Source organism: Colius striatus, chromosome Z, assembly GCF_028858725.1.
Source record: "Colius striatus isolate bColStr4 chromosome Z, bColStr4.1.hap1, whole genome shotgun sequence".
NCBI lineage: Eukaryota > Metazoa > Chordata > Aves > Coliiformes > Coliidae > Colius > Colius striatus.
In genome coordinates this window covers 73,822,098-73,837,481 of record NC_084790.1, presented here as the reverse complement: position 1 = coordinate 73,837,481, position 15,384 = coordinate 73,822,098, and the positions used below count along the sequence as shown (strand labels likewise).

The following is a 15,384-nucleotide window of genomic DNA, read 5'->3' as shown; positions in this document are numbered from 1 at the left end:
GTAGCACTACACAGGAAATACTGACACAATCTTCTTAAAAAGACACTATCCTGAAAATTAAGCTTTGCAAATGCATTTGTAGCAAGAAAAAACACACACAACTGCAAATACAAGAGTGTTCCTCTGCTTTAAATATCAACACCAGAAAACCAGAAGACAAATCTCTGTAAGTAGCCAAAAAATCCTTTTCCATAAAAACAAGTTAACAAAAGTTTCCAACTGCCTAGAAAAAAATCAGATCATTTAAAATTGCTTTTTAAAAAACACTCATTTCCTCTGCAGAGAAATTACCTGTCATAAATTTGTAAGAACTCATGCAAGTGCTATAACTTTATTCTTACCATTGTAAATTGAAGTTTGGGTTTATAGCCACATATATTAAAAATGCTCCAAAAATCAGTAAGTAAGTGCCGTAATAGATTGCATTCTCTATCAATGCAGTTTTAATCTTTCCAGTAATGGAGAACCCTCCCGACCTGGCATAAGACTGCATGAAAGGCAGTAGAATCCTAGGAGGAAAGTAAACAAAACAAATAATATCAGTCAAAAAAAAAAAATCAAACAAAAACAGTTTATCAATGGCAGGACACTAAGACAAGGGTGCTTAAACTCACAAGCTTCTGTTCTGAGTGCACTAGTCTGATGGCAAACCTTACACAGATATGGATAAAAACAATGCGGCTAGCTTTGTATGGCAAATCTGTGTAAAATGAGAACTTATATGCAGTCCAACACTCTTGACTGAGGTATAAAAATAATTATTTCATGATAAATTGATCAAAAACCACACAGCAATCTAACTCAAAAGAACAGATAATCCAATAGCTGCAGCTATATGTGAACCTTTATCCAACAAAACCACAGAAATTACCCATATTATTCATGGAATTATTTTGGTGTCTGGTTGCCCAAAACTCACTTGTCAGAATCTATCTGTAAACACCTCTATGCCTAAATTACTGAGTTTTGACTATAGAAGTGAACTGAGATTGCCATCTGAAAACCATGACTGCCATCTGGAAAGCTCTAAAATACCCTACCTAAGTATGCTCAATTTAGTAACGTAATTATTAAAATTTCACTGCAAGCAAATAATAGGTAATTAAATAGTTCTGTGGAATAGTGACATATATACTTTTAAAGAATATGCTATAATTTTTAAGATGTTGTGCTTACAAATACACCTACACCACAGTCTTCATCATAATCTTTTGCCTTACCATGTCAAAAACTGTGACGTCCAATAAACAACACGCCAGAAAATTGGCATGATTCCGCTGGGAATATAACTCCATGGTTTTAAACATTTTTGCTTGCTGTAATAATGTAAAGAAGTTTATTGTTAGTTGTAGAGACAAGAGCATAAAAACCTTTTTTCTGTAAATTCCCCTATCTAGAAGGGTCTTTGAAAAAACTATAGAACTAACACACTTGAATATTACTACTGAGTAATATATTTGAGTATGCATTCAACCATCTCTAAAGAAAATAAACTGAATCACCACTTCAAAATATTTATCATTCTCCTCATCATAAATAACTTGTCAGGATAAAACAGTATTCTTAGAGAAAGAACCAGTAGTTTTAAGAACAAACAGAAACAAGTAATTAAGCAATTTAAGGTTATAACTTCTCTTTTAGGGTAGAAAGTACCTCCTTCATTGAAAGGAAAAAAACCCATTCCTGTACACAGAAAGCATTTCAACTTCAGTTAGTTAGGCAGGTTTTAAAAAAATATCCAGGGACTCTATCACCTAGCCCTATTACCATTTAGTGGTTAAAAAAAGTGTATTATTTGTTTCTTCTTTCACCTGCTGGATTTACACAGGCTTATACCAACTTTGGTTGGTTGAGACAATACTTTTCTGACAGATAGTGTTTGCTTCAGAAGACCAGAAAAGTCATGAGAGCCTTTTTCAGTGGCAGAAGTGCTCATGCAGACTAAGGCACTTTATTTTTTTCCTACACCTGTCTGGGTAATGAAGCAATGGTGAGTCAAGGGGCAAGAGAGTCAATTAATAGTAGCATCTATTGAGAAATAATTGGTGTTTTCCAGGGTCAAACTAGTTAAGCCTGAGTTGTGAGCTTTTATGTATACAGGCTAAATATTTTCAACATTATCAAACTACCACAGAATGATAGATAGTGTGACTAAGTGTTTCAAACAAAGTTTTAATTGAGTACCTGCTCAATCACTACTTAAATTTCTATTTGATATACTCAAGTCAGATACTAGAGTATAACATCTATCAGCACGTTCTGAAACTATAGGTAAATGGAACAGCTACTGAATAGTTTTAAAATTGTATATTTTCCTAATTATGTTTAATTAACATTCACATTGTGGTATTAAATAAAGGGAACAATGTTGTGTCACTAAGTCTGGCATTCTACTCTTCTTCCATGGATATAGAACACCAGGATAGCCTCTACTTTGGGACAATAAAATTGGCAATACTTCGCATGGAGTTACCAACTGACATCTTAAATGTTGTAATCATCTTACAGATAAATACACTGCACACATCTACAAAATGTGGAAACAGCCAATAGAGGCTAAAAATCATGAGTAGCTGCGGGAAGGGCCCACATTTGCCTTCTTTCATGATCTTTTATGGATTACTTTTCTGCTGTCAGAAGACAGAGAGTAGGCTATTGTTACTTTGGTAGAAAACAGCAAATTTCAGATAATTTCAATTACACTATATATGCAATTATAATCAATTAGATATGCTTCTAACATACAAGACAAGCTTACATGCTTAAAATTTTCAAATATTGTATCACACATAACATTTCTTTACTAATCTTAAAAACATAGGACAATACAATCATTTAGAAAAAGAAAATAATAAGATACTTTTTAAAAGATGTCTCATGAAGAAAACATATAGCTCATACCTTGGAGCAAGAGTAACATAAGAAGAGCCGTTACTTTCTGAAGGGCTGGAATTAACAGCAAGCTTGCAACGATTATAAATAGTCTAAAAGACAATTAATTTTGTATCAGTGATGAAAAAAGGTATAATATTTATTTTAAAAAAATAAGTCCAGTTTCTAAAGACATTTCTTGTACTCCAGGTTTACATTTGGGAACAATTATAAGAATAAACCCTGAAAACAACATGCAACTTGCAGGACACATAAGTAAAAAACTTAAAAGTGTTTTGATGTCGCCTAAACAGATTTTAAAAATTGTTTTAATCAAATAATGAAATTTGAAAGCACTTGCAATAGAATTATCAGATGAGGCCAACAAAAACCAAAAATAATTGTAAACACAGACATTGTCATGCACAGAGGTAACACACATTTAGCTTAATACGAAACTATTTGGAAAATTTACTTGCTGTTTAAGTATTGCCTTTTAAAATTATGATCTTGAAAAATACCATACGCATTTTACACAACTAAGCAGAAAGTCTCACAAGTTTCTTACCGTACTGACGTCCAGAGGCAGTATGAACACAATGAGAAAGCAGAGATACCAAGCCAATAATGTTGCTATGATCACCAGTCTATGCTGTTTCTTGAAATCTCCATAACGATGAAGTAGGAATAAGGCCAGAAAAAAGACAAAAACTATCTCAAGGCCTAACGCTGCACCACTCATTATTGAATGTTCACTCCAGCCACACAGGACAGATCACTTAAAGCAGATCAGAACTGCAAGACAAAAATATATTTGGTTACATTAAAATCTCTGGAACTTATTTACACAGAGGAGTTGTTTTAAAAGACATTTTCTAACATACTAGTAGACTTTTCAGATTCATGACTAGAATCCTGGTCAGATGAAGAACAAGATTTTCAGGAAGGTGCTCTGAAGCCCTCTGAAAAAAACAAAATACCATGTTGTTCTAATTTTGCCATTTCTAGCAGCATGACAACTCCTCTTCATCTTCTTGATTTACAGGATCAAGACAGATCCAGGAATCAAAGCTCTGTCCTTGAATATGACCACATGTCTACATTTTAAGCTCAGTACAAATTTCAAGTGAAGACCTTTTTTAATTTTCTTTAGAATAGAACAACTAATTTGGACAAAGGGTTAAATTTTAAATTAAATGCTTCTGGAAAGCTCATGAGCAATCTTTAAATGGACCTTTCCTCAACTATGCATTTAAATTACATACTCAGAGCTAACAGAGCATAAAAATACAGCAAAGTATATGTTAATACACTTGTGATGTACTTCTCTTAGGTTTCAAATTTCATGTAAGTAGAGGCAAAAGGGTAGCTAGTTCACCTTCCTGCTCCTCTTCTTCAGAGAAACAAAGGTCTCAGTTCACTCACTATTAGCATTGTCGTGACATATTTTTGCTTTGCTCACCTTTTATGTTTAGTTACTCTGTATTGTACTGAAGACTGCTAGAAGTGCCTAGAAAGTTCATACGGGCCTGCCATTACGCAGAGGTACAGTGAATTGCACAAGTCTCTTAGAGAAAATTTCACTGACTTGTTACATTGTTAGTTAAACTGCTTATGTGTGGAGGAGTGGTTAAGGGAGAATGGACATGGACCCCAGGGTATAATGTTGGGCCTGACGGGGCAAGGCAATCTGAGTTCTAGTTATATGAATTTAACGCACAATCAAGACCAGAGTCAGAACCATGGTTAAAGCAGTTGCTGTCACGTAGTCAGCGCAGACAGCAGGCCGCTTTCTGCTCCCTCAAGGTCGGGCTGTTTTCAGCTAGCGAGCTAACAGCTCAAGGTGGAAAACAACTTCGGGGAAAAACAAGATGGGAAAATGTGAGGGAGCTTGCTTATCGCAGAAACCACAAGTAGGATGAACACAAGAGTGTAATCTATTAGCTGCTGTTGCTGAGCTAGCTTTGAAGCTGCTGGATATAAGTTAGAGCCTGCTCTCAATAAAGCGAAGATTTCTGCTATCACTCACATTGAGTAGGACTGATTTCTTGCCACCCAGCTGAGAATCGGACCCTGGGTTGATCGCTGCATGAAGTAGGCTTGGAGCTGGTTGTTCAGGCTTCGAGCCTGGGTGTTTCAGGCTTTGAGCCTGGGTGTTTCAGACTTAGAGTCTGGTTTCAGGCTTCGAGCCTGGTTTCAGGCTTTGAACCTGGGTTTTTCAGACTTAGAGTCTGGGTTGCAGACTTCGAGTCTGGTTTTTCAGGCCAAGAGCTGAAAACTTCGCGGCATATGGTGCCCGAACAGGGATCATCACTGGGTGTTACCGGGTAAGGAGCCTGCCTGCGGGGAGCTGAGACTTCAAAATCCGGAGGCAGAGGCAGTCGTCGGAGGAAGCCTGCCGGATCCCAAGCAGAGGTTGCTGTACCCGGGGGAGTGACTACAGGTTGCGGTGAGACGAGGATCCGACAACATGAAAAAGGAGGTAGCACTCTCACTTTTACATCGCTTTTTAGAAAAGCGGGGGGTGGACTTAAAATTGACCGATTTGTCTGGTCTACTTGTACATGGTAATTGTAAAGGCTTTTTTAAGGACACTGAGAAATATTTTGATGAGGAGGAGTGGAGAGCATATGGGACTTGTCTTTGGGACTTGGTTATAGACGAAGATAAGACTGCTCGGAAACTGATGAAACCATGGAGAGAAGTAATTAACTGTTTGAAAAAGTATAAGTTGGAAAAGGATTTGGCCGCTGCTGTAACTCAGCGGCTTGATATGCCCGAGACTGTAGCCGAGCCAACAGCTGGACTGTGTGATATCAGGACTAATTATGTCTCACCTCCCTTTTCTGGTGAGTGGCGAGAAATTGGAAACCTTCTCTGGGAAGCCACAATTAGTGGTGATAAGGACAATAGTAAGATCAGTAAAGATTTGGGTCTCGTTTGGAGAGATGTGATAAACACTTTAAAAGAAATGCAAGCAGAACAGCGTGTGGCCATGGCTGCAGCCCAGGCGTTGGCTGTTGCGCCGAGGCTGAAGGAGACAGACAAGGGAACGGACAGGTTCCTCCTATTAAAGAAACTGGAGCGACAAGAGCCCATGGAAACACAGCCTGTGGCCACTGAAAGCCAGCCCGGTGCCGCCCGGCGCTGAGCGGGGCGTGCTGAGAAAGAGAAAAGAAAAGAAAAAAGAAAAAAAAAAAGTTCTTCTCTACACAAGAGTTTTTACAAAGTCAGAGAGGCGAAGGGTCTTCGGAGCAGAGCCCCCGCGGGAGAGCTGCTTCCCATTCAGAGCCCAACCCGCCGAGTTACCCCTGGGACGACTCGCAGGGGAATGCCAAGTGGGCGGAGTCGGGCGGGGTGCAGCGCAGGACAATCAGAGGAGTGGGGGGGCGCGACCCCGTGTTGGACAGGGCACCATCGGGCACGCGAGGGGAGACAAAGAAAACACGGGAGAGAATAATACCGACTGCGCCGCCGGCGCCGGGGCCGGCACGGAGTGAGCCAGACCCGCCCCGCCCCTTCCATCCGCAGCCGCCGCCGCGCAGCCGCTTCCCGCGCCCGGTCAGTGACTCCGGAGCCCCCCCACACACCGCTCCGACACCACCGGCCCCGGCCCTCACGGACCGCTGGGCTCGTCCTTTCCATCCTCATTCCCTTGCCTCAACGAGTGTAAAAACTGTTGGTCGTGATGTTATGCATTTTGCTGTAGATGTGATGATGAATACTGGTTTTCTTACAGTGGAAACTTTCTAAGGTGTTTGAGGTGTCAGGAACAGAACATTTTGACATTGAGAAGCTAAAAGGTGGTTTGTGTTTTAGACTCATCGGTGAAGGGTTTTTTTTATCAGGAGTAAAAAAAAAAAAAAAAAAAATGGATTTTGTCATACTGTTGATGCTTCAAATGATTGTGGTAGATGGTTTTAGGCAATTTCAACAAACCAAGCAAAACATGTGGGTTACACTGGCCAAAGCAATCAGTCAGGCTACAATATGTTTATCAATGGCCACTACAGATAATCCTTTTTCTACCTGTTTGATGGGGGTTCCATCAGATGTGGCACAATGGCCTATACCGAATGCATTAAAAACAAATCCCTTAGTTAAGGGTAATGGCAAAGTTGACAGCTGGGATTTGATCATTTCATGGTTGCCAATAATGACAACAGAGCCACGGGAGTTAGAATTATTGGGATCTATAAAGATGGATTTTTCTGTTATGTTTAATTTTACCAGCAATACTAAAACATTTGGGACAGAATGTGGATCCCATCCTGGGCGTGTATAAGAACACAACATCTTGGTGCAATTATACTTCACCAAAAAGACCCAGGTCTAGTCTTCTGCCTGTACAGTTACCAAAGGGAATTTTTCTGGTCTGTGGGGACCAGGCATGGCCTGGAATACCCTTGAGATTACAAATGGGACCGTGCAGTTTGGGACAACTGACGATCTTGATGCCTAATCACACAATGATTTAGAAACATCATTGTCCAAAACAATTTGTGCATGCATTTACCAGTGAATGTGATGACCATGTTACCTTTGGTCTCCCGCAGCAATAATAGCAACTAGTATATTTGCTCCAAGTGTAAGAATATCTGCTTTATTAACTCAGCTATGCAAATTAGGATACTGGCTTAGCAAACAAAGTAACCAAACCTCAATGACATTAGAAGGCTTGATTAGTGATGTAAGTAGTATTAGACATGCACTTGTGTACCATTTTATGCATGATATCCTCATTGCTCAGGAGGAGGCATTTACTGTAGATCAAGAGAAAGATCTAGAAACCATGTTATTTAGGGAAACTAACTTTCTTTGCTCCTCAACAGCAGGACTGGTTAAAAATTACCAAGTTACAGAAAACAAGAAACACCCACAACTTAAAAGGAGATTGTGATGGTAAAGTACAATTGTGGTCCATTACGGCGAATGTATTTGCTTCAGCATTTGTACCTGGGTTGGCTGCAGCCCAGGCCTTACGGCAGTTAGAAAAACTAGTGTGTTGGTCGGAGCAGCAAGCTAATGTTACTACTGATGTTATTGAAAAATTGTTAGCAGACCAAAAAAGCCTTAGACATGCCTTATTGCAAGATCGTGCAGCTATAGATTTTTTGCTATTGGCATAAGGGCATGGATGCCAAGACTTTGAAGGCACGTGTTGTTTTAATCTTTCTGATCATAGTGAATCTATTCACAAAGCTTTGGCATATTTAAAGGTTCATGCTAAGAATATTATGGTGGGTTATAACCCTTTTGATAATTGGCTTCAATCAGCTTTTGGGGGGTCGTCACCTTGTTTGACTATGTTAATCAAAGAAGGGTTAAGATGGATTTTGGTTATTTTGCTTTTGCTTGTAATGTTTAGAATAGTATATAGTTGTGTTATGAAGGCAGTGCATAAATTGACCGACTCAGTCTTGATTGTGCAAAAACAAAACGGGGGATTTGTGGAGGAGTGGTTAAGGGAGAATGGACATGGATCCCAGGGTATAATGTTGGGCCCGACGGGGCAAGGCAATCTGAGTTCTAGTTATATGAATTTAATGCACAATAAAGACCAGAGTCAGAACCATGGTTAAAGCAGTTGCTGTCACGTAGTCAGCGCAGACAGCAGGCCGCTTTCTGCTCCCTCAAGGTCGGGCTGTTTTCAGCTAACGAGCTAACAGCTCAAGGTGGAAAACAACTACGGGGGAAAAACAAGATGGGAAAATGTGAGGGAGCTTGCTTATCGCAGAAACCGCAAGTAGGATGAACATAAGAATGTAATCTATTAGCTGCTGTTGCTGAGCTAGCTTTGAAGCTGCTGGAGATATAAGTTAGAGCCTGCTCTCAATAAAGCGAAGATTTCTGCTATCACTCACATTGAGTAGGACCGATTTTTACCCACCCAGCTGAGAATCGGACCCTGGGTTGATCGCTGCATGAAGTAGGCTTGGAGCTGGTTGTTCAGGCTTCGAGCCTGGGTTTTTCAGACTTAGAGTCTGGGTTGCAGACTTCGAGTCTGGTTTTTCAGGCCAAGAGCCGAAAACTTCGCGGCACTTATGACCTTTTTTAATAAGCACTGTTTTAACACAAGCACTTCACACATTAAAAAAAAGTTTATTGCTCTGGTCAGGATGACTTGCTTTTCCATCGAGATTACCATTTTAGCTGGTTTGGTTTAATTGAAATAGCTTCTGCTGTGGCTTCCCCACTGTTGTATTTTCATTGCTTTCACTTCTCAATGGAACTTTTTCTTTAAAAGAAATGCTACTGCTAAAGTTTCCCTCCATTTACAGAATCATGGAATTTCAAGGGCTGGAAGGGACCTCAAAAGATGCCTCTAAATCCCTTCTGAATTTGTTAAAGTGAACCACTTCTTTTACTGATCACTCAGCATACTGCATATGCAGTTCTGTTACGGATAAGGGCATGAAGCAGTGAAAGCTGTCTTATTTCCACTAAAAATTTTGTGATGCAAACACATGTCCTGAGGTCACAAAGGACAGCTATTTTGCAATTTTCTCCCAAATATTTGTATTCCCCCATTTTACTGCTTTCACATTTCCAAATAGTGAAGGTAGTCTGTTTACTCTGTATTACAGGATCACAGAATCTTAAGGGTTGGAAGGGACCTCCTAAGATCATACAGCCATAAAAAGAGCAACCCATATTCTGGAAGTGGCTCCAGTTACCTTCCTGTTTCTTACCAAAGATGCACATACTTCATATCTTCTGCCCTTCACCAAATATGTTTGTGAAGTTCTTGGCATCTGTCAGCTCGAAGCATCCCCTCACTTATTTGCCTGTCCTACATTTTGTACAGACCATTTGCAAATCATGAATTCAGAATATATAACCTATTTCTCAATCACATGATCTAAGAAGTTCTTGTCTATTCTAGTATACCACTCCTGTTTCCTCAAAAAACAGTCTTTTGTATTTATAGCATAGCAGCAAAATCCACCAAAACAAAAGAGGGAAGAGAAATACTATCCATTGACTTAATTAAAGTAGTACCATCTGACATATGTAGCTTTTGATGGCCATTATAGCCACACCTTATCCTATGTAAACAAATAAAATTATACAGCATATCCTCCACTAGACACATCTATACAATTATTTTTTTACTTCAGTCACACCCAAAAAGCTGCTATCAAAACAGAGTGCGAGAAGTTTTTGTGCAAGATGCTGCACTCAGTTACTGCCATGAAGGAACTTCCAAAAATATTATTAAAATGTACTGAATATGCTAAGAGAGGCAAATGAACCCCCCACAACACAACCCACTTTCAAAGATAAAAGCAGCTCTCACAGAATCATAGAATCACCAAATCACAGAATGGTGGGGGTTGGAAGGGAGCCTCTAGAGACCATCCAGTCCAACTCCCCTGCAAAAGCAGGTTCCCCTCAAACAGGTCACAGAGGAACATATCCAGGCATGTTTAGAAACCTCCAGAGAAGGAGACTCCGCACCCTCCCTGGGCAGCCTGTGCCAGGGCTCCCTCATCTCAACAGCAAAGAAATTTTACTTCATTAAAACTTTTTAGTCCAGTTATCAACATACGCTACTCTTATCTGTTTGGTTCCTATTGTAACCAAAATGAAATGCCTAATTTTTACCAGACTGTCACTGATGACAAGTAAGAGTTGTTTTGAAGTAATGCATACATACTCCATTTTTTTAGGTAGAAACCACTTAAAACTAGCTTTCCACACAAATAACTTAAAAGGAAAACAATTCATAAAGTGATAAATGCTTGAGAGGAACTCTTCCTGTGAAGTGAACCTCGCCTAACAAAACAGCCGTATTTCGGGACTGTGCTACTGCAATTATTTGAACTGGATCTTAAAACGTATTACAGCAGGCCATAAAGCCATGCCTTCCTGTGGGATGCAGCATTTTGCTCAGTTGGTGAGCTCAAAGGCAAGCTCCTTACCCATAATGCTGTTTCTTCATTTTATTTAGACAAGTTTCTCCCTATTAGCATACAGCTCTTCAGTACCAGCTGGCAGAAATTCCCAAACTCCTAAATAATGTTCTCCTGAAATCAATGAACTACTTCAGAAGCATTATCTTGTACCACATAATCTCCAATGCTCAGAAGATGCTCCCATTAAGCAAAGACAAAAAGTAATAACATTCTTTACTCTGAGGGATGACTACCTATTGGCATAGTCCATTTCTGGAGAGGTACAGATTAACACAAATAAGATCAAAAGCTGAAACACTGTCACTGGAGGTTAATAAGCAATGAAAGGCAAGGATGTGCTCTTCTGTAGGCTTTTGATTTTCTAGCTTTGTTTCTGACACACACACAATCAGTAGTTTCAACAAAAGAATTTAGTCATTCATATAGGACATACATTTTAAAATTGAAGTCCTCTGGAGTCCAAACCCAGCCAGTAACTCTTTGTAAGCACCGTAAAGGTCTCTGTTCACATGCAATTCCCATGGAGACTTCGTGCTATCAACAGTATTAAATTACCTTGCCAACCTCAAGACTAACCACACTCATGACCATCTACATTACAAGTGATCCAACTACTCTGCACAGTACAGAAATACTCAAGTTACTAAACGAAACACTGAAGAGCAAAAAATCGTGCACTATCTTTGAGCAAGAGTAGAGTCTATCCGTGAAGAAAGGACCTTGTTCTCAGTGAAGCAGACTCCAATACCCTGTCATTGGAAATCCCAGACGAGACTGTACCACTGTTTCATTCTTTTCAAGCTTTGTAGGATAGCATTTTACCAGCAGATTACTCATTTTGCAGACTAATCTAACTGGTGCTTCAATCCTTCCCAGTCAGTCTAATATCACACTTTCTGCAGACTTCTCATTGCTGTCCCTGACACTCTCCCTGACTTACCAAATTTTTACTACAATGAGCTGGAATCCATGCAGTACACCAGCTAATGCCCGAGGAGGACAGAACTGAGGGTAAACACTGCTTCATGTGCCTTATTGAAATGTATATTGAAATACAAGTATAACCTGTACGATGTTCCCTTCACATCTTCAGCTTATTACACTCTCCAAAATCTTTCCCTCTGTGACACACAACATCCTTCTCTATGCTGTATTTATGTAGCTGATTGCTCTTGCTCAAGCACTGGTATAAACCCTACTAATTTGTACTAATTCCCCTCCCACATGCTTCTGAATCTTCAGGGCACTGTGATTTCCAACACCACACCCAAAAAGGTCTGCAACCCCTCCTAGCTTTATGGCTTCTTAAGTTTAAATAATTAAATTATTTCATTGTGTAAACTCTTTGTGAAAATGACAAAGAATGGTTGACAAGGGACTGGCCTCCCTAGCCATAACAGTAGCCCTTACCAGCTGTTCTTCCCCAGCAAAAACGTCTTGAGAATAGCCTTCATTCCAGATTTTCTTTCCTGAGAATTCAAAAAGAAGCCGACTAGTCTGTCAATCTGTATTTCTCCCTGTCCTTCATAAATAAGTAACAGAGACAACCACCATGTTTCTGTTTTTTCTGTCTTTTGTAGCCCAGCCACTGCTAGAATACTACAGCCTTTTTTTGTTGTTCTTGAAGTGTTGTCAGGTAAAGATCATCAAACATATTTGGAACACTGCATATTTCTGTTAAATTTCTTGGATATTTCAGTGAAAACACTCAAAGAGCCAAGCAGCTAGAGATTTCCTTCCCTTACTCTGCGTTTTAAACATCTGAAAAAAAAAATGTAACCAAGAAAGTCAGCAAACTATAAGAGATTAATGGAAAGATATTAATGGAAAAAAACTGTGTGTGAGCCACTGCGTATAGAAAGAAACACCTGTGTTACTGGTGTCCTCACCTCAAGCTGAACTCAAGGCTAGGCAGCGTGTATAAACTGGAAGCTGCCATCTCCAGCAAAATATCAATGGCCAGTTCAAAGATGGCCTTTTCCCTTTCTGCCAGGGAATATTCTGTTAATTCATATAATGTTTTTTCGAGCACATTCCACTTTGCGGAAGAAAAAACAGTATCCCACAACATCTGTAATAAGTTTCTGAAGCCTGACCTACTCTGCAAAACCATATTGTTAAGAATCCTAAAGACTTCACTTTAGAGACACAATTAAACCTTTTGGACTGACAGAACTGCACCACAACAAAAGCCCTTGACACGTCTATCTTTAAACAACAAAACAGGCTAACTTCACATTTTACGAATCTTGAAAGCCCTTCAGCTGCTTCCATATCCGGGTGTTCTTAGTGTGCTGGTGGGTTTTGCATTTTTGGTGTGGTTTTAGGTTTGGCTCTGTGGGGGTGGGTTGGGTTTTCTTTTCACTTCATTATTATCCCTATTATACGTTATACCTTGCAGCTCAGGGAAATAGTAAGGATTTATAAGCAGACAACAGACAGCTGCTTAAAATCAGCACAGTGAGAAAACTATCTGAAGAAAGAAAATAGCTATGAACTCCCTGAGAAAAACTGACCAGATAAGTCATCTGATTGCACTATTTGGGGAAAGAACCTTCATGATTAATCAGAAAACTGTATTTGTATTGCTTTGTTCTTCTAAGAAAAGGCAGCTAATGCAATTATTGATTTTTATCAGTATCTGTAATTTCCACTACTTTGCGTAGAGATTCTAAGTTGACTAAACATTTAACTGATCGTGTGCCAATACACAGGGAGACAAGTTTTGTATCTAGTAATGACTAAAAAAAAAAAAGACTAAAACAAATGCTGCGGTAACTCAATTCAATATATCAGTATTCTCTGATATGGTGTTTCTCCACAGAAGTAGGAAATGTCAGACAAATGCTTGACTGAGGAACACAAGAGTATTGAGTATTGTAAAGCAAGCATGGACCATCAGCGCAAAACCATGGGAAGTTTATTTGCTTTACAAGGTGCTGCCTTGTCCTCTAATACAGGATATTAAGCACCACTGAGGTTGACGCTATCATGGGGTTTAGGGGTGTACTGTGGAAGTAACACATTGAGTAAAACAACTTGCTCAGAGGAACTAAAATAGAATCTGATACAAAAGCTGTATAGTTGTAAGAAGTATCTAAAAATACGAACAGAAATTGTCACCTGGGCTGCTAGACTAATACAATCACACAAAACAGGTGTCTGTAAGGCAGGCATCACATTACATCCCTAACACTGCATTAAGACAAACTCAGTCTACTGAATTACTTGGTAATTCAGAGCTTTCTAAAAGAATAACTGGATTTTATCCCTTTCAGCAAGTTCTTCCTTGAATTCCTCACACATTAATACAGAGAAATGAAAAGACTGACAACTAAAAATGTGGATGGGGAGCACACTAAATACAATCATCTTTTTTTTTAACCTAATAATTCTAACTTGACCATCCAATTAATAACCTTTAAACTACTGTTCTATGACTTAAAAATGGAAACAACACCAATTCTTTTTTAACATTATACGAATGTTAAGTCACACCATTGTCTGTATCTGTTTTGTATACGTTGTGTACGATTTGGCACATGTTTCATTACCATCTTTAATTTCATAGGCATATGCCTCCATCATTACTCAGTAAACAAAGGAAAGCATTTACAAGCAAGCAGCTGACTAAAAGCCCAGCTTAAGGTGTGTTCTGAATTAGTCTTCCATCCCCACCAATCCCAAAACAAGTAATTTGGAGGAAAAATAGCAGAGAGCTGCATTTCTGAAAGAAATCCTGGCATAAATCCGAAACGTGATACCAAAAGAGTGTAGAGTTTAAACTAGCATGGCTAGGGACAGGACCAGAATACGTCGGCAGACCCTCAATTTTAGGCCTTCCCAGAGAAGGCGTTCTCAAAAAGCAGGAAAACCTTTCACGGCAAAACGTCACTTGTCAGCGCATTCTGGTCTTCCACACCAGACCGGCCGCTGCACATCAAAGCCGTTAAAGCTGATCACTGTACACCCACTGGCCTGTAAGGCACACAGAATCCTAGTCTACAGAGGCTTAACAAGCACGCATGCCCTAAACGTACGCGCTGGGGTCTCTGAGAGACGGGCAACATCTGGGGCAAAAAGCAGAAAAACACGCCGTTTCTCCCCATCTCTCCCAGGCACAACCCCATCCCCACCTCTACAGTTGCAGTCAGAGAGACCCCGGGACCACTTGAAGGTCCCTCCGCTCCCAACGCGGCTCCGCTCGGAGCGTGCCGGGAGAGCGACACGGCTTCACCTCCTGCAAGCGCCGGCGCGGCGCCCGCGCAGGCCGCAGCCCCGCCGCCGTGACTCGGCGTTGCGGCACCCCCGTAGCCCCGGGCCGCGCCGCGCCCTCACCGGAGCCAGAGCCCCCTCCCCCGCTCAGCAGCCGGCCCACCACAAGGCACCGCCGACATCCATGCTCAGCGTCGCCGGCCCCCAGGAGAAGGCTCAGATCGCCACACGGAACGCAGCGCCCGCGCGCGCCTCCTTCCGCGTCAGCGCCGCCGCAGCCGCCGACATTTGCCCCTCGCCAGCCGCCCGCTGTCCCCTGCAGCGCTGACGTCACCATCGCCACCGCCCCGGAGGCGGGCACAAGGTGCTGTGGGTACGG

General features: G+C 40.7%; 1 protein-coding gene across 5 annotated transcripts in view; it reads right to left on the bottom strand.

Moving 5' to 3' along the window:
- The window catches only part of LMBRD2 (LMBR1 domain containing 2), a 38,108-nt gene extending 22,765 nt beyond the window's left edge, over positions 1-15,343 (bottom strand). The window contains exons 1-6 of one of the 5 annotated variants that reach the window (XM_062019586.1): positions 15,169-15,343; positions 3,756-3,833; positions 3,440-3,666; positions 2,902-2,984; positions 1,221-1,316; positions 342-509 (exon numbers count right to left, since the gene is read on the bottom strand). In XM_062019586.1, coding sequence (XP_061875570.1) covers positions 342-509; positions 1,221-1,316; positions 2,902-2,984; positions 3,440-3,613 — 521 coding nt within the window. In that variant the 5' untranslated portion in view covers positions 3,614-3,666; positions 3,756-3,833; positions 15,169-15,343. Of the gene's footprint in view, positions 1-341; positions 510-1,220; positions 1,317-2,901; positions 2,985-3,439; positions 3,667-3,755; positions 3,834-4,900; positions 5,030-15,128 lie in introns of those variants that run through there. The other 4 variants (XM_062019587.1, XM_062019584.1, XM_062019585.1 and 1 more) reach the window with 4 other exon arrangements.
- Positions 15,344-15,384: the final 41 nt, after the last annotated feature.